Source organism: Monomorium pharaonis, chromosome 1, assembly GCF_013373865.1.
Source record: "Monomorium pharaonis isolate MP-MQ-018 chromosome 1, ASM1337386v2, whole genome shotgun sequence".
Lineage (NCBI taxonomy): Eukaryota > Metazoa > Arthropoda > Insecta > Hymenoptera > Formicidae > Monomorium > Monomorium pharaonis.
In genome coordinates, this window is record NC_050467.1 from 20,283,632 (window position 1) to 20,302,851 (window position 19,220).

The 19,220-nt window shown below is 39.7% G+C and overlaps 1 protein-coding gene and 2 long non-coding RNA genes across 6 annotated transcripts; 2 read left to right on the plus strand and 1 right to left on the minus strand.

The window, feature by feature from the left end:
- The first annotated feature begins 730 nt into the window (after positions 1-730).
- Positions 731-14,859, plus strand: LOC105841055. The gene is made up of 5 exons (XR_004964666.1): positions 731-1,448; positions 1,848-1,971; positions 8,068-8,349; positions 9,399-9,594; positions 14,125-14,859. It is a non-coding gene; the product is annotated as an uncharacterized LOC105841055 (long non-coding RNA).
- On the minus strand, positions 4,637-5,958 carry LOC118647390. Of its 2 annotated transcripts, XR_004964670.1 has the most exons (3): positions 5,710-5,958; positions 5,181-5,245; positions 4,637-5,102 (listed from the first exon to the last, which is right to left on the minus strand). It is a non-coding gene; the product is annotated as an uncharacterized LOC118647390 (long non-coding RNA). The 2 variants fall into 2 exon arrangements; XR_004964667.1 differs by having other exon boundaries at positions 4,637-5,245.
- A 113-nt stretch (positions 14,860-14,972) lies between the features above and the next one.
- On the plus strand, positions 14,973-18,170 carry LOC105841054 (glutamine amidotransferase-like class 1 domain-containing protein 3A, mitochondrial). 3 transcript variants are annotated; one of them, XM_036295375.1, is made up of 5 exons: positions 14,973-15,713; positions 15,814-15,964; positions 17,057-17,343; positions 17,597-17,760; positions 17,832-18,170. In XM_036295375.1, exons 2-5 carry the CDS (start codon positions 15,818-15,820, stop codon positions 18,044-18,046), a joined length of 813 nt encoding a protein of 270 aa, XP_036151268.1. In that variant the 5' UTR covers positions 14,973-15,713; positions 15,814-15,817; the 3' UTR covers positions 18,047-18,170. The 3 variants fall into 3 exon arrangements, with proteins under 3 accessions (XP_036151268.1, XP_012543620.2, XP_036151269.1); XM_012688166.3 differs by lacking the exon at positions 14,973-15,713 and having other exon boundaries at positions 15,745-15,964; XM_036295376.1 differs by lacking the exon at positions 14,973-15,713 and having other exon boundaries at positions 15,919-15,968; positions 17,832-18,169.
- The last annotated feature ends 1,050 nt before the right edge of the window (positions 18,171-19,220 follow it).

Consider the following 19,220-nt stretch of genomic DNA (forward strand, 5'->3'; position numbering starts at 1 on the left):
TTCAATGCGCGATTCGATACCGAGATGAATGAGATACTATTTCTGATATTCTGATATTCCCTGACGATCGTCAAGAAAAGAGACGTCGTGAATCTGATTAAATTTTCAAAATTACCCTTCTCTGTGAAAAGTTGACATTTACGCCCGACCGTTTTGTAAGTTTTCAGCGCGCGGTTACGTACACGACGCGTGATGAGAACGAAGTGGAAGTGGTTGAATTTCAGTTTCGCTTTGCAGGATGGTCCGTTGTCCCGAGAGCGTGGATGGGGAAAGCACGAAGGGGTGAGAATGAGGAGAAACTGGCGGGATTGCGTTCATGTTGGTCGTGAGTTTCGGACTTGGGAATTTCGGCCGGTGGCTCGTTCGCGGGGCACAAAGCGGTCTGCCGGACTTAACGTGATTAGCAGAGATACCCCGGCAGTTTCCTATTATCCGCGGTCCAGACGCCGCCGCACAACCGAGCGGTCTTCTCCTCCTTTTTCGACCCCCTTCCCCTCCCACTCCGTCAACCCCTTCGGCTTGATTCCATTCTACACTGAAACACGCTGATTATCAATGTCCTCAATTCACTGTAAAGGTACAAGCAAATATCCAGGGAATTGCTATTTTAATACATACGGTGTTCTTTATCTCCAGTTACATATTAATAACAAGTACTTAATGTAAATAACTTTTTTTTACAAATTATGCTGTTGCAAGCTGTTAGACAAATCACAAAATAATATAGTAGAAAATAGAGAGACCCTTTATTATTGGATTAATCGTTTGTCAGTAAATATCTCATAAGGATTCAACTAAAGTGTCAGTAAGACCTATGCATAATTTTCGGATTGAATTTCTGCTCCAAGTGTCTTGATCTCGTAGGATCGATTACCGACATTAAAATACCGAGATAGAACGCAAAGATCAGACGGCCGAAGCCGACCGACCGATCCTAAAATCAGAAGTGTAGAGCGATACGCGAGAGTGTATACCGGTTGCACGAGCTTACAGACAGTATACAGAGTGAGAGTCCCTGCGAGTATGAAACTCAATTTGATTCCTGCTTCCCCTCGACCCCCGTCGTCGGAACCGGAGGTGAGTGGGACGAGAGGAACCTGGTCCGCCACCCCAGAAAAGGGGGTGCTCCCAGGGGCGCGCGACTGACCCGACATCCTGCAGGATCCAGCCACTCATATTGCCAATTACCAACTCTACGACCCTCTCGCTCTTCGCTCGCTTTGGACTTCGGATGATTCCAGCCACTTCCAGGCTGTTCCAGTTACATCGGCGCCGGTGTACGTTCTCATAGCCGTCATAGCTCGAAAAGGCCGTTGGCTAGACGCACGCCAAGTAAGCGTAATCTCTGGCGAATATTAAAGGATTTATGTTTCCTCTTACCGCCCCTGTACTGAGTGCACTTTGCGTGTGATCATTTCAAGAACAGAGCACGGGCGGGTGCGTTAATGGTAATAGATTGCCCATCTCATCTTACTTAAATGATCCTTCCAAATGTTAGAATTAAATCGTAGAATATGTTTCTGTACGTATTTTCTTAACGTAGTAACATATTTGATGTAAAATATAAAATTATTTAAGCTAGACTTTGAAGTTGTGCGATTAAAAAGTAAATTATTGACAATTATATTAATATTTGTATATCACTATAGATATTAGCACGTAAGTCTAAACGCAAATTATAAATCGATGAAAAAGTTCAGTTTTATTAAGAGGAACGCAAAACTCAAAAAACAACTTCTGTCTATGTAATCATTAATACTTATTAATAATAACTTATAAAAATATTTCAAGAATAATTATAAGGGAAAGGAATAAGCTTGAAGTAAATAACAAATGTTTCTTTTCAGGCGTAAGAAGCTGGAGAATGCGGGGACTTGATAGCCGCGCACAATCGAAATGAAACCACGAAAATACGATCGCAAAATCACTTAGGTTTATTGGATCGGATGAGAAGCGGCGGTGCATTTGGAGGTAATCGTATATAAAATCTATATGTCACACGTATACATCCCTATATCCCGGAGTTTATGCGTTATAAAAGAGGGGTTGCCTCGTGGCACGCGGATGGAGGACAAGCTTGCGAGGGGGAAGGCGGCATCGAAAGGTGGAAGAGCGTCGGGGAGGGGTGAAACGGTGAGTTTAACAAATATTGAAGTCTCGGAGACGTCAGCTCGCCCGCGGGCTCCCTTCGTCGCGGCCCGAGGAAGGAAAGTTCTGAGTTTAAACTTGTCTAAATGTTTATACTTTTCCCTCGCCTCGATATTTCCACGAGACCCGCGGCCGATCCTCCCTACGCTATATGCCCCTAACGCCCGCTATCTTTCTGACGTGTCCTCAAAACGACATCCTCGCCCATTCGCCTTTCAATATTTTCCCGTGTGCACACCGACACTTCCGTTCGCACTACTCCCGCCTCCTCGTATTACGGACCTCGTACATTTCTTATATACTTCCGTAGCTCGAACTCGCGCTATTCCGTCCCCTGCTTTCCTGCCATCCCTGCGACGCGTGCCCACCTTTGATGTGCTCGCACGAGCACACGGCTCCTTAAGCTTCATGTCACGGAAACGCCGCGGTTATTATGCATGTATGCCGGGATTCGATGTCGCGGGGGATGGGCATTCTCTTTTTCACTTGAATCCCCCGTGGTGTTGCTCCGGCGCCCTTGAATGCTTCGGGAGCATTTCGCATTCCCGTTTAAATTATATAACGGTCTTGTGTTTTTGCGAGCTTCCGGGCTTCTTCGTAACCACAAGACACTCCGGGAAAGCGCCAAATGCACGTATTTTATCAACATCACAACAGTAAAATGATCAAAAGAGCTTTATTCACGAAAGTCTACGGTATTGAGTTAGCTTTACACGCGTTGGTAGAATATCGATGTATATTTCACGATGAAATAACAATAAAATAAATCGCAACTTCCATCGAGCCGGTACATTTTTTTACAATTATTTGGTACATAATGTACTTTTTAATTATTCGGTATATAATGCACTTCCGATGGAGTGCGTTTTGCTGAAAGCGTTCCGGAAACAGTCGGAAACGAGAATGAGAAAGCATCGATATTGAGAAGGTGGGTACACCATATTGGAGCTCGATGCATCGAGAAACGATTGCGGCCGATTATAAACGCATCGCGGCAATACTCGCAGGTAACGTGGGGAGGGCTGATTCGCGAAGGGTGGGCGGCGGTGGGTGGCTCACGGTAGAGTAAGATGTAATTTTCAATACCCCGGCCCAGGGTCTCTGGAGGCGCAAGGGGAGCCACAATTCCGGGGGTTTACCGTGCGCTGTCGACGTAAACTCTCCTCAGTCGCACCCCCGTGCGGCCGAAGTCAGCCACGGAGAGCACCACTTATTCGAACCCCCAGTGACTGTCAATACTAGGTAGTATACTGTCTCTGTCCGTGTATGAAACGGATAAATAAATCTCATTGCGTGCCAGGTTCATTAAGGTTCGGCTACATTTGATATTCGCGATTATTCGCGATACATTCACGAGTATACTCAATATGTATAGTGTTGGGATAATTTAAAAGTCATACTACTTTCTTGTACATCTTTTTAACTGAAAATATAAATTAGTATATAAAAGCGAGAATATAATTAATAAAACTTAGTATATATAATAAGGTAACTTCAAACGAGAATTTGTTTTATTCACATGTTAAATAAATTTGTCAATGAACAATATAAATATGTTAATCTATGCTGCAAATATTTTTTAGTATTTTAAAAGTATTCAATAATATTTTTAATTTAATTAATATCTTTCAAAAAGTAAAACAAGTTTTTATATTTCTGTGACGTGTACTCTTTATCTCGAATCCGTAATATTACGTGGTGTCATAAAGAACTGTACTTTTATGCAAGAGATATTCATGTCCGGTATTGAAACTGCATCAGATAGTTCTATAAGATATCATTGACAGCTGTCGAAGATTCTCTATAATACATAGTTCGTCTAACTGTACGCACACGATGAAGAAGGGCTGCACGTCTCCGCTTGGATCTTTCTCAATGACTAACCTCGTTTTGAAGTTGCGACCATGACGTTCGCCAAAGCAAGGTGAGAACCACATGTGAGAGCCTTGTTCACAGCCCAGGGGAAAGCTGAGAGTCACACTGATCTTGCTCTTTGTCGCGGGACCTATTGGAGTGCATCCTCCACCTTCGCAGCACGCTCCTCTACAGCATTCTCCTCTGCTTCGCCACGGTCCTCCCGGCATCCTCGGGTACCTTCCTTCCGGAATCGCGAGGTACATAGCGTGGCTTTTGAAACCTCTCGAGAGGGTACGTTGACTTCGATATTCCGTATCGAGTTACGCTCGTTTCCTGTACCAAACAGTTGGTGGAAGGTGCACGAGTGCCAAACAAAACATGGCATGCAAGAAAGCAAGGTATCGTGTACGAAATTATTAAGTTTTACGATATTTTGTTGTATGTGTAACGGATGTAATGTAGCTTACTTCTATAAATAATTATAGCGGTACATCAGAAGAAATTTTTTTTTAATTTTGAACTTTCCAAAATAATATGTTAATAATTAATTGTATACATTTTAATATTATTGGATAATGAGAATATGTAATTATATGTTTATGTTTATTTATTTTTAATTAAATATTTCAAGTTTTTTTTTCTAAAATTTTTTACACATAATTGACAGCGTTATAACATCTAAATACGACTTTATATTCGAAATGATTTAGAAATAATGTGAGTTACCATCGACAAAAAAATTCAGTGTGATAATCAGCATAAAACGCTTGTGACGATTGCGGTTTTCGCACGGATAATGATCTTGGAGAGTCAGAGAAATCCCCCAAACGCCGTGAATTAGTGTCCGTTTGATTTACCCAGGGGAGGATGAGGTAAGTCGGCAATCGACCGTTCGTCTCAGGTACACGCAAAAACGTCTTCTGACTCTGCTACTGGAAATGCGATCGTCATCTAATTGGAACTCGATACCCAGTAACGAGGGTTACAAACTTTTCCGTTTTCTGTCTGCCTCAGCTCTCTCTCCCTACTGCGCTCTGCGTCCTCCCCCTTGTTCGTTCACCACCGTTTCCTTGTGGGCGCGTCCCCAAGTAACGGCGCTAAGAAGGGATGAAAAATTGTTATCTTATTTATGAGCACAAGATTAGACCAGCGGTAGAGCATTTCGCGCTACTAACAGGCGTCGGAATGATGAATGTCCCGTGAACCGAGTGTGCTTCGGCTTGCTCGCAAGTTGCAATGTCTATTTAAGAGGACGTCATTAATTAACTAATTAAACGAATGTATTATAGCATTGACGGATTGACCATATCACGCTATGATAAGACATTAGAATGCACGAAACTGTGAAACAGAAAATACAAACGAGACACTATTGACTTGCTTGTATAGTAAATTAACAAGACGATTCTTTGTCAGTTTGATACTTCGAAAAATTTTTCCTTTATAAATCTGTAATTTATATCACAGAAAACTTATGTATAAAATTATATAAATTACAATATATATTATATTATTACAATTATTTTCGATTTTACTTATCAAAAATTGTTTGGCTTACAAAAGATATTTTTCACTTTTATTCTGTTAATTCTAGATAATGCGTATATCTTTATGTGACAGATTTTAAACATTATGAATAAAGAAAAATCTTTGAAAATATCTTATACGAGTTTTCTGATCGCGAACAAATTCTAAATTTCTCACGGAATAGCGTTGGATACGGAGAATTACTCCTGCGCCATTACGAGCTGTGGTTCGTTTGCAGAGCTTCTCAACGATGCAGACAGTGCATTCGACTGCAACCGGCCACGAGTCCCCAGGAGGGATGCAACACCAGCTTATCTACGCGCCAGTTTGGAAATCTCAGCGTGGAGATGCGATACGTCTGGAGGGAAGGCTGGTAGACGTCACGTGAGGAAAGAGTAAGAGGGAGCGAATGAGAAAGAGGGAGAGAGGGAGAGAGAGAGAGAGAGAGAGAGAGAGAGAGAGAGAGAGAGAGAGAGAGAGAGAGAGAGAGAGAGAGAGAGACGAACGAGGTGCGAGAAGCAGGGATGTACATGAGCTAGAGGAGAACCAAAAGGATGAGGGAGAGAGGGAGAGGATAAGGTCGCTTCAACCTCTCGGCATCCCACGAGGCCTCCGGTGTAATTAAGCGAGTGCACCCTCACATGTCTACGTACGTTCGCATCATGTCTATCCATCTAACCGTGGTAGGGTTGTTCTCTTCGTCGACTCGTCGTCCCTTATGCCAAGGGTCGAGAGATAAGGCCGCAAAAACCTTTGAAACCTCGGTACGTCCTCCGTGCCTACATCTTGTAGTCCCATACCAGCGAATTTAAAAAAACGTGCGTGTTGAGAAATAACGTATCCGCGGGGAGCTCTGATAGTTGCTTCAATCAGCACACTGTTAGATTGCGCATTATGGCGTGCTTCTTTGTTTCGCAGTAATTACGTGTGAGGCCACGAAGTGATTTGCGAAATTGAGTTTGCTATTGGAATTTTAATAAAACCATCGTTATATGAATCTGCGAATATATTTTAAGAAACACTCACTCAATATGAAGGTACAGAATAACCGAATATTAATCTTAATATTATCGAGCACACTTTTCTGAAGATTTTCTCCTTTGACGTGACATTTGGAAACTATAATTGAGGCAAAGGCAGTGAACGAATATTACGGAGGACCGTGCACACGTTTGCGTGTACGTTATATGGTAATGGAGGGCCAATCATGCGGTAACTAGCCACCCTGGGGAGACGGTCAGAACTGCCACCCGGCGGTCAGCTCCCGTCAATGTGTCACTTACGTAGCCGGAATAGCGAACCCTCCCGATAGAGCATTACCGCTGAACGTGTTTTCCCCTCGATTGCAAGTACTGTCAGTTTCCTGTCTGGAACATTCTGTCCACGCGTTTTAAAAAGCTGCGAAATCACCCCGAGCTTTTATACATAGCAAAGAAGTTCGGTTTCTTTATCCTTCCGTTCATAATTCTCAAACCGTAAATAGTTTTCAGAATCTACGTAACATTGACTCTAACAATTTATAAAATATTATTACACATATATTTATATATAAGATGTCAACTGAAAAATATGTACATTTTAAGACTCAGAAATAAGGTTATGATTTTTTCACAAGAAAAACTATAGAGAAGCGATTGACATTGTCCGACGGTCTCGCTCGACCGAGCGAATGAAAGGTTCGTCGAGGCGCAAAACTGCGTTAGAACTCGCATTAAAAGTTGGCGGGTACGACGAGGAGGAGTATGGATCGAATCGAAGGGTCGGAGAAAGCACAAAGTGATGGGAGTGTGGCGGCCAATTCTTGATTCGGTGTCGTGAGCAACTTGACGAAGGTGTGCGCAAAACTGCCGCAACCACCACCACCACCACCGTCACGATCAACAACAGCGGCAACAGCAACGCAAACGCTCACGTTCACGTTCTATCACCGACGATACGAACGTGCAATACCACCTTCGCCATCGGTCGAACCAAGGGTGTATGGAGCCGCGAGTGAGCGAGAGAGACCAGGAAACAGGGCGATAAATAACTACAGGATGAAAAAGGGGGCGCGGTACCCTCCCGGGGCCCCTAAACCTAGACTACACACCCCTCGCCATCCCTTGCCGTCCCGTGCCGCACCAGCTTCGTATAAACCGCGCGCGCGGGCCCGACCCCGACAATTATACCCTCGCACGCGAAATGTTTTATTACCCTGACGTAGAATGCTTGCGTACGACGAGAGTGGTTCGTCGTCCGTGTGAGTGTGTATACGCGTGTATCGATGCATCCCTCCGTGTGCGCGTGAACTGCTATTGTCCGATGCAGTGTGGAAACGCCTGACAGGTACATGCCCTACTTTTCAAAATCTCTGTCAAATAAAACGGCGTCCGCCGCTGGAGGGATTTAAATGTAGCAATTCTAAAATCTAAAAGTCTAAAATTTCGTCTCGGGCGAAAGTTAACTCTAAGGGAAGCATATTACAACTTGCGTTGTATAAGTGTTTCAATGAAGCGCATTTATAGGCTAATAGCGAAATAATGTAACCTGCTTCAGAATTCTTGAGGGAGACACGAGCCTTTGAGAGTGAAACCAGCTAATTACGAAGCAAGCACCCGGTAAAGTCTTCTACCTTGGACCATGGCCTCGGAGGGATATACGAGGTTGGCAGTGCTTGAGGGGATCCGCTACTCCCAAAACGTGCACCGGATGACGCTTGATCTTTCGGCTAATTCTGTAATCCGGGCCGGCACTACCTGCTAACTGCTCACTAAATCGAGGATCCAATCTTCTCCGCTATCTTCGCTCTTTATCACGACAAATGGTCAGCGACAGTGTGTAAGTGATACTTCAAATAGAGCTCGGTTTTAGCAAAATTAAGTTTCCCATTATTGCATCATAATGTAAAAATGGTTTTCTGCGTTAACAAAATAACGCTCTTTTTAGATGTACAACAATTCTATAAATGAAAAAAACATATTTACATCCTTGTTCTTATAATTTTGCATTCTACATATTTATAAAATATTATTTTTGCTTTCAAATTTAAAAAAGTACGAGTTATTTTTTTAAACGTAACGTTATCGTGAAATTTCGAAGACATGTCCCGCGTGTAAATTGACCATTGATCATTGAAAAATGAACAAGCTAACAGCGCAGCTATTTACCATCCCTGCATTCATCCCACGAGCCAAGTCAGCCCTTAGTCTTTGGTTAATCGGGTTAAATTAACTCAGTTAGCGCACAGGGCTGTTATGCCCTCGTAGTTAGCGACTTGTTATCTCGAATCAGGCTTCTCGTCAGAAACATTCACGCGAACCTCACTGTCATAGTGATATCATATAAAATATGAAAATGAATTATTGCGCGAAAACGTGATTGCAGATTTAATATTTTTATGTAATATTTAGATAATTTTATTTTTAAAAAAGTATTCTAAATTCGATTTATACGGAACTTTAAACGCGAGTAATAAAAGTTTTACTTGCTAGGGCTTGTATTTATAAATAAAATACAACGTCTTTACTGAAATATATTTCAATGAAGAGTTTTCCACAATAATAATAACTTTGCTGTTGCTCATTTATCGGTTCGAATCGCAGCATCGATTTTTAAATTGCGTAATAAATAAAATTAGCAGCGAGGGTGACTTCCGTGGTGGGCAAAGGGGCCGTAATTGTAACTTCATCAGGGCAACTTCTCTCAACTTAATAAAGCTGTCTCAATTTTCGCCTCATTACCGAAACTCGTGCGAAATTTTCTTGTTCAATTTATATATACTATCTGCAATAAATGCAATGTAACTATAGTTATTATTTTCGCAAATAGATGTAAACCTTGTAAATTATTTTATGCCTCCTGTAATATTATTTTCGATTTATTTTCAGCGTTACTGTACTCTTTTTGTTTCGGACGAAACGTTTCATTATTTCACGAAAAATTACGACTGCCCTGCGTAATAGGACCAGTACATCACACAGCTTGCAAACGCGCGAAAAAATAACATTGGTTCTTTAGATTTATGGGTTCTGTCAATGTATGGCACCAACGTCGATGGAAAAAAATATTTAACTTTAAAACTAGGTAAGTCTGTAAAGAAACGATAGAATATTTATTTAGAATATTGTTTTCCTTATTTTAGAGCTAAACGAGAAAGCTAAAATTATGACTGATAAAATTGTAACAGATGCTTACGTTAATGAGCTAGACTTTTTATTTTTATCGTATATTGCAACGATTATTGCTATGGTTTTCTTTGACCTGTTTTTATAAGCTGTAATCAAGAAATGTTTTCAGCACATATACTTTAAAGAAAAATGATGTGTACTCTATTATCACGCGGTAAAATACGTCAATTAACAATTTGACGTGTAATCATCTCCTTCAGCTTCAATGTCCAGAATGTCCAGGGTAGCTTATTGTTGATGCGTGCCTTGCACTCAACTTAAACACGTTCCCATAAACCGCGCGTAACGTCACGCATAATGTAACATGATTGCGTTGTGTACGTTTAGACATACCATTAGCATGGCGATTGACATATGCATCCCATTGACGACGCTCCGGTTCGAGGCGAACGTACTCGTGCAGCGTCGCACAGGTAGAAGTGAGGGTAGAATAGCGGTATCCACTCTCATGTAACTAATCAACTGGCTGTCGAGCCAAATCGTCCCCTACTGGATCCCTCGCAGACCCTCGGAAACGGAGAAATCCGGACGTATTGGCGCAAACAGAACGGCAAAGAAGCTGCGTAATAAACGTACGCGACGCAGCATTATTACGTAAGACTCGAGGAGACTTTTGTGCACGTTATATTCAAAAGCGGCGATAAAAAAAAGCGTACGAAAATGAAAATAAGAAAATTGTGTCGAACAAAGTAATTATGGAGCACGCTTTCGTAAGAAAAAGGAAACGCTTGGTCGCACTGCCGAGCATTCCGCGAGGTAGAGGGCGAGGGTCGGAGTTGATAAAGAAATAAAGAATCGTGAAAGTTCGCGTCGAACCCCGCGTTCCCGTGAGGCCTTATGACTTAAAGTCTCCTTACTCCGTTAATTCCGAACATTAACAAAAGTCCCGCTAAAACTCGCCGCCAACTTTTCCGATCTCTGGGGACCGAGCCGGACTTGTTAATGAAAAAAATACAATAAAACTCTTTCACGACGAAACTCGTCTCGAATTCTCGAGACTAGCTTGCTCGTACTCTGCAAAAAGGACTCTTTCTTCCTTCTGCGTTCCTTAGGACAAAATAATCGGCAGTCATAATCAAATAATGTGACTTTCATGTCAAATCTTCGAGCAAAATAACTGTTTCGCACTCGAATATAAAAAATAAGTCATATCTAGAAATTTATCAGTAATTTATAATTTATACATTAACGTAAAAGTTAATTAAGTTGCCGGAAAGATTAAAGAAAAGGAATTGAGTTATATTAGAAAAAAAATAATTTTCTTAAAAATTACACTTGGTAGAAATAATTAAAGGATATCGTCTTATGTGCGCGTCTTTTGTTCACAGTAAAATGTAAAGGCTTCAATGCCCATTTTTTTACACCAACCCCCAAACTGTTTGGCAAGAGTGGATTTAAACTGCATATTCTTTCCGAAGGGCGCCAAGCTTAATACCGAAGTGTCGGTGTAAACCGCTTTATGCTGCCGCTTTATACCAACCGACCCCTTCGTTCCGCCACGAACGAGACCTCTTACTTATTCATTTATTCTGGCGAGATGAACTTTACGGAGATTTTAATGGCACTCTGACTTTCTTGATATTCGCGCGTAGGTAGACCTTTTAAATTTCGTTGCTGGCGAATGATGTATGCGGCGTGAAACAGCTGCTGTGCGCGAAGATTTGACGCCACTTGCACACCTACGGTTGCTCAACAGATTCGGCGAACAGCTCGTGATTTACGAAACGGATTACCCTATGTAATGGAAATCAGATCCTATTTCACGTTTGTCGCATACAAAGGCAAATGTCTTGCTGACTGACATGTGCGATTAATTATCGGTTACCGTGACTACTCCTGTAAGAGGGTTGGCAGAAGAAACGGATTTGAAATAATTTTAACGCGCGTACATAGAGTTTGTTAATTTATTTTTGATAAATATTTAAATCGATATTAATGTAAAAAAAATTTGATTTCGATGTATCAAATTTTCATTTATCAAGTTAGATTTTATGAACAAATTTGCTCGAAATATTTTAATACGAAAAGATTTAGCAGAATCTCCAATTACTATTTTATGAAAAAAACATCAGTGCTAGTAATGTCTGTAGCCATAAATTATCACCCACATCCTCCTGTCATTGCCGGGATTCGATGATAAATGGTTCTCCGTGTCATTAATCGTGGATCACCAGCTATTCATTTTTTATAATTCGTCGAATTGATTGTTCAGAAATTTACTAAAACTTTAGGAAGTGTATAAATAGAAAATAATTTTTTGTTTAATAATACTTTGCCCTTTTTAAAAATTAATTATAATAAATATTATGCACTGAAAAAAAAAAAACTAGATTCAAATAAATATTTCTTTGAATAGTGCTAAGAACGTATTTTATAGAAGATCAATAATATTTATTTAAAACAAGTACTAGTTTTCTATAATTTAGAAAATACTATTTGTTTGAAATAAATATTATTTATTATCAATATATATATTGATTTTCTATAAAATATATTCTTAGCACTATTCAAAAAAATATTTATTTGTATCTAGCAATTTTTTTTTCAGTGTGTATATGTAATATAAAATAAATAGAAATAAAAATATATTAAGAAACTAGACTGATTTTGCTAAAAGAAATAATGTATTATTAGTTTTCCGTAAAAGAAACATGCTTTAAATTTTTCACAGAGATTTCTTTCTATGTTCTGTATTTTTTTTCCTTTTTTTTTACTCGCCGCTCGTAAATTGCTCTTTGCAGACGCTCGTCTATTCTGCCAACCTCGCTTACCGATCGAGATTCGATCTTTCTCCTCCGGGACGCGGAACGTGGTCTCGGAACGCGAAGATAGACCCGGCCCAGAGGTGATGGCACACACCTAGTTTTGATTCACCTCATGGTATCCTGCCGGTCACGGGACTGACGGCGCGTAATTGTTCTCTTGTCTGGTTCTCGCACGGTATCCAACACCCGCCATCCCCGCGATTGCCTTCGCGCCAAGAATGCATAAACAGTCTCTTTTACCAATCCGCAGTGTGCTCTTTCTTTCCCTATTTCTCTCTTCCTTTGGAAGCCTCCGCTCACTGTTTCCGATACTGATCCGTTGTTTTTATAAAAATCTAAAAACGCTAATATCGATGAATTACTGCAAATACGTATATACATATATAATAAAGTGCATTGATTTATTGCATCTTTACTTAGAATCACATTTTTATCGAAATCGTGCAGATTTAGGTTAAAAAATTATATTATCATCATTCCAAAGTTCAACTTTACATTAATAATGAGCCCCACGACAGGTTCAGCCAAATCTGTTTCCTTCTCTTTTTCCAATAATCTAAAATCTCGCAATCTCCGGATCGTTACTTCCGCATTTAACATCGCATCACTGGCGTCTCTGGAGTTTTACACGCATAAAGTATGGACGTAGTGCGACACGGCTCAGGAACCAATCAGCAGCGATGCGGGAAATTGACAAACGATCTCCTTTTTTCCTCCCCTATCGCACGGTCGCATCGTTATCGGGCATTCCTGCAAATCGAAGCGTCCAATACCATTAATGGATTATTAATGATCGGCAGAAATGTCGCGGGTGTGTGCCGGCGCGGTGAACCAAGCTGCCTGGCAGTCTCGATTTGCCGACGCACATGTATCGGCCAGGATTCGGCATCACTCGGTCGCATAATTTCCCGCACTGGCAATCATACCGCGCGACGATAATTGGCACACGACCGACAATCGTCGTAATTTCGCGTTCCCGCTGCGCAAATTCTGACGTGTGACACGCGACGGATCGGCGCTCCTGGGAGGCACCTCATTCAATTAGCCACTCAGTTACTCGCATCACATCGCATTTACCCATCAGACTCCCGCCCGGTGAACTCTCTGACGACCCTCGCCGAATCTCCTCGTCTGCGCGCCGTGGGGGCCGCCACGAATTCGGGTCTCCCCGTGAATTCGTGATTTAAACTTTTCGCGAACGACGTGGCGAGGGGGGGGGGACTTTCTCACGTACAAGGAGGATCTCACGAAGCTGTCATGCAGCAAAACGGCTTTAGTTTGCGTGTCAGGACGCTAGCGGTTTTGTCTCTTTGCCACGAGGCGAACGTCTGCGAAACTTCGTTAGTTTTCCTATCCGCGTGTCTCTTTCAGCGACGCTTTATCAAGTGCTCGTTAAATCAACGGGAGGAATTGCTTCCGCGACGGTGACTTGTCTCTGATTTGCAATAAAGAAAACAACACAGCATGCTTCGTACTAAACATAAAATATCTTCATAGACGAATCTTTTACAATTTATGGATTGTATAAAATTGCAACGTCTTTTTACTGACGTCTTTTTTGCTTTAAATTTAATCCAAAATATAAATTTATGAGGAGCAATTCTCAAACAAATACGGATGGATTAAATTTTGTATACTAAAAGTTATTTTCTTAATTGCAGCGTTTTCCAAGGAGGATGACAAACAGCAGCCTTTTTCCTAGGGTCGAAGTAAATGATCGCCAACCTATCGGCGAAGGTGGCGGAAGTCGCGCCGCGGAACCGCAGAAGTTTCTACGAATCCGCGGCTGGTTGCAAACTTGCCGAAGGGTCGAAACCGCCGGCGCCGTGAAATTACTCGACGGGTACCTCCCACGGGGCCGAACTTGTCCGCGACAATTTCAAACTTATTTTAACATTCATATAAGCCCCGTGCCCTCGCCGCGTATGCGAGCGCCCCTGAACCATCGTCTACGCATCCCTTTCGCTGCGTAACCCGAGAAGCGACCCATGTACGACGCTCCTTCCTTGATGTAAGGACGTGCAAGCATAAGGGTGGCTTGGGATTTACATAAGATTATGCGTAAGCCTCCGTACGCCTCGCGGTAAGGGGATCGACGAAATGGTGTCGTAGTGAAACAACGCTCCGGGGTGCGTTCATCTCGCACTGATAATTATAATAAAGCGGCGTTGTATATGACGTACGAGCGATAAACGTCGTTGTCGATTCCGGCATGGTAGAAGCAATCAGATGTGATTTAAGATTCTTTTATCGGGTTCGTAATGCGATTTGATTTCAAATCTTGTAAGAAGTTACGAAATATTGAACACTCGGATAAGTGCGAGAGGAAAATTTAATTAAAAATTGTCTTTGTTTTTGCAATTTCATATTTATACATTAAATTGTTATTGTATTTAATTATTTCTTATTTATTTATAAATATTTATAAATTTATAACTTGGTTCAGACATATATATGTTTTACATTCGTGTACTTGTGTAGATTTATTTAAATATATGAAATAATTTTAGACTTATAATTTTAGATATATGAAATAATGTTCAAAGTAATAAAATGCAAAAATAATATTCGTTTAATGTTGTATGAAGTACAAGTTACATATAATAAGTAAAATAATAAATAAATTTTTTCTGTACACTATCTTCTGTGCAAAAATTACTCTAATATAATACATGGAGATAAAAATCGATTTTAGATTTACAAACTACTTTATATTTCAATGAGCCAACGGGATTTATTATATAACGTAGCCATCCTTTGCCTTGTGGCGTTGTTAAATCTTACCATCTACCCCGTGATACGTTTTATATTCATAGTCTGTGCGAAAATTGCTCCTAGAGCACAATAAAGATTATACGAGCCATAAAGTAAATTCAGCCTACCCTGCCGATGTTTATTTAAGCGTGGGAGAAATGCTACGGGGCTTTTTTTAATTTTATCTCTATCTTTATTCTTACCCACTTTTTCCAGATGTATACTGCAGCTTATAAACGAGCTGAGACAAACCGACCGTGGTTACTGTGGAACCGTCGTATCGACCGGGTGAGAGAATTCCTCTTCTAGACGTCGAGGGCACTGACTGAAATTCTGAATAAACCTGCACTCTCATGAAAATGGCTAGAACTACACATTCACCGTGAACCACGGTTAACAAAGAAGGTTCCTTTCTATGGGAAGGCTGTTGGAAACAAGTGATGATCGCGATTTCGAATCGCGTCTGACATTTTTACAAAAATTGTTTATCAAAATTGTACATACATATTAAGTGTGATACGACATAAGAAAAATATTACACGTTATATTTAATGTTTAATTCATTGAATAAAAAATTTTATTTTCTTTTTGCACAGAAAAATGTGGCGACCACGAGCATCCCTTTTACAACGTGATACCTCCGTTTTTATATCTACGCTTTACAATAACCTTCACACGTCGCAAATTTTCGCAGGAAAAGCAAAAAGGAAAGAAGATAAAAGCTGTAAACCGGTATCTGTAGCCGTAGTAGGTACAAGAGTGATTCGCTTTTTATAGTATAAGTTTCTTCATACGAAACATTAAAATAAAAATATTTGGATAAAATTATAAGTAAAATTTTTGAAAAAATATTCGTTAAATTATCATTATGTATATCAACTTACGTAATTCATCTATTTAAATAATCGTGCATTTTAATACTTATTCTTGCGATATTGATTTATTTAGTTACGACATCTTATATGATAGTCTATTAATTTGAAAGTTTATTCCATATTCGTTTTGCGAAAATTATTTATAAGATAAAATTTATACTATTTAATATAAACTAGTTTTTCAAACATGTATGATATTATTTCGTCAATTAAAATTATTTAACATCATAAACACACCTTTCTTTAGGGAGAAATGTATTCAGTATTAGATAATCAGTGGTAGATAATCGTCGTAATTTCCATTTAATGTTTAGTTTAAGTTTAAAATATAATTGCTGGTTTGGGATTCATAAGTCAGTATCATTAAAAAATTTTTTCTCATATGATTCTACATATTAGTTAAAAGTGATGTCGGTATTCTGTACTTTCGCGGCATGATGTAACGCAGTGTTTCATCGCAGTGCTTACTGCGGGAAGTGGTTAAAGTTTTCCTCTGTAAAAAAAATTCCTGCAAGAAAATGTACCGGTAGTCGTTATTCTGGAGCTATTAAATTTTTGTGATGATAATACATCTTTATAGCGCGAATTCGAGAGGTGTGTTTATAATGTTATTTAGTATAGCTCGTCGCTTGCGTGAGCGAAAAGAGATATATATTTCTATGAATTTATGACTTCTGATTTTTGTACATCTGCATTCAATTAAATAATCGCTGCACCTTAATTCTCAGCACTTTGTACTTGGCTGGTTGTTTATACATTTAGAGTTTTCCGGAATAATCACAAATTTAAACGCTGCTAATTTTGCTCAATTGTCATTTAAATATAGTAAATCTAAAAATATTTGAAAAATGACAATTTTAATTTTTTTGACAAATTTTTATTTAAATATAAGAAAATACGGTTACTAAATCTTTAATATTTTAATATTTAAATAGCTTTTGATAATACATTTTATTTTTTCTAGGTATTATGCGGATGTGGCCGACTTGATGGCACCGAAATTTCGGAAGCTATTTCAACAGCCATACATTTACGGCATAAAAAAATAATGCCGCTATTTTATGCTCCGGACATCGAGATTAATGGCCTAGTCAATCATCTTACCAAACAGATGGATACTACAAGTTCTAGAAATGCTCTCGTTGAAGGTGCTAGATTAGCAAGAGGATGCATAAAACCTCTATGCGAGTGTGAAGTTTGCACGCATGGCGCCCTAATTATACCTGGAGGATTTGGCGCTGCACGCACTTTGTACGTGTTGATATGATAATTGGAGTAGAAGTAGATAGTAAAATAGAAAAAGTAAAATATTAAGATTAATAAAAAATAATATACGTAGTGAGTAAAAAATAATATATGTGTATATCCATATAAAATTAAAAAAATATTGTTTTGCCTTATTAAAATATCACAGATGTTAACATCATGTACACATATCATAGATTTCAACATACAATAATAATTTAAGCAAATCTCTGATTACCTCTTAACTTCTGTCAAATAGGAGTGATTTTGCCCAAAAAGGTACCGATTGCACCGTTTTACCCGAGTTAGAGAAGCTCATCATCGACTTTTACTGTGAGAAGAAACCGATCGGCACTATGTGCATAGCTAGTGCGCTTGTTGCAAAAGTGTTGAAGGGTGTGAAAGTTACGCTTGGCAAAGAATGTGAGTTAGATAGTTTGTCTCTATCTTTATTAATACCTTTCAGTTTGTAACATTAAAAAATTATTTCTTAGCACCCAAAAACGACTGGCCATACGCTGAAGCTATCAAACAGGTCAAGGCTATGGGCGCTAAGATAGAAATGAAAGATGTTAAAGGAGTAACCTTAGACAAGAACTACGGCGTTCTCAGCACACCGGCCTGGCTGTACGAACCAGCTACTTATTCAGATGTTTACGATGGTATTGGTAAACTTGTCACAATGTTAAACAAATGTATCAGTAGGTAATACGTATACAAATGTCTCTAAAAATCATACTATGTGATACCAAATTACACTTTAATAATTTAATCTATCATTTGTATGTACTTTGCATTTATTTATATATACAGGCAATAATTTTTTGTTATATCAATCTATATATTATTTTTATAATTCAAATATATTTTTATTCTATGTAAATTATTCTTAAAGTATTAAAATTGTTATCTACCATAAATGCGCATTTTTCATAGAATTAAGAATTCATAAATACGATTAAATGTCTCGAAATACGATTATTTTAATTATATTCTTAAACGTATTCTTAAACAAGAATTTTAGAAAATTAGTTTACTTTTCCTAACATTTATTATCTCATTTATAAATAAAACATTTTACTTATAAACGAGATAACTGTTGGAATCAATAATTTAACCATGCAAAATATTCATATAAGATCATACAATTATTCAATCTAAATGCTATAAAAAAAGTACAATATATGAATTTAATAATTTGCATTAATTAAAGTCGAAAATCGTACAAAAATATCGAGGTTAACAGTTTTCGAGTCACGAGCAAGCAAAGATAGCAAAAAGAAAATTAGCACTTACCCACTCACACATACACACAGTGAGTTGAGTTACACAGAGTCGACGCAGGAAGCCAAACATCGCTAACCTGCCGAGCGCGGAACGGAATATTGGTGCGTATATTTTTTAACGCACTGAAATTGGCCGCGCGGTACGCGCCGTTCGGCACTAACCTTGACCTTCGCGCCTGCCGCGTCGCGTGCCGTATATACGTACGCGCTCGGCCGCCCGCGTTATCATTCGCGCGGCGAGACTCGCCACGGATGGCTCGCCGTGGGACGACGCGCTCTACGACGTCGTCGTAATGTTCTCTCACGGGGGCGACGATACGAAATGATAGGGAAGGAGCACACGAGCGTACCGAGCGAATAATTAGCAATAGCCTGACCGCGCGATTAATTAATAACATGGACTCTTCCCATTAAATGGACTCTTCTCATTAGATAGACTCGCCCGGTAAGACGACGGCAGCGATTAACCAATCGTTCGTCTTCACGAAAAAAAAGCGATAAGCTGATTGGTCCACTACGTCATCTATTGCCGCGCGCAATGCATCGCTACATTCGGGGGCCACACGGCTCATTGTCGGGACGATTCGCGAGCGTGTC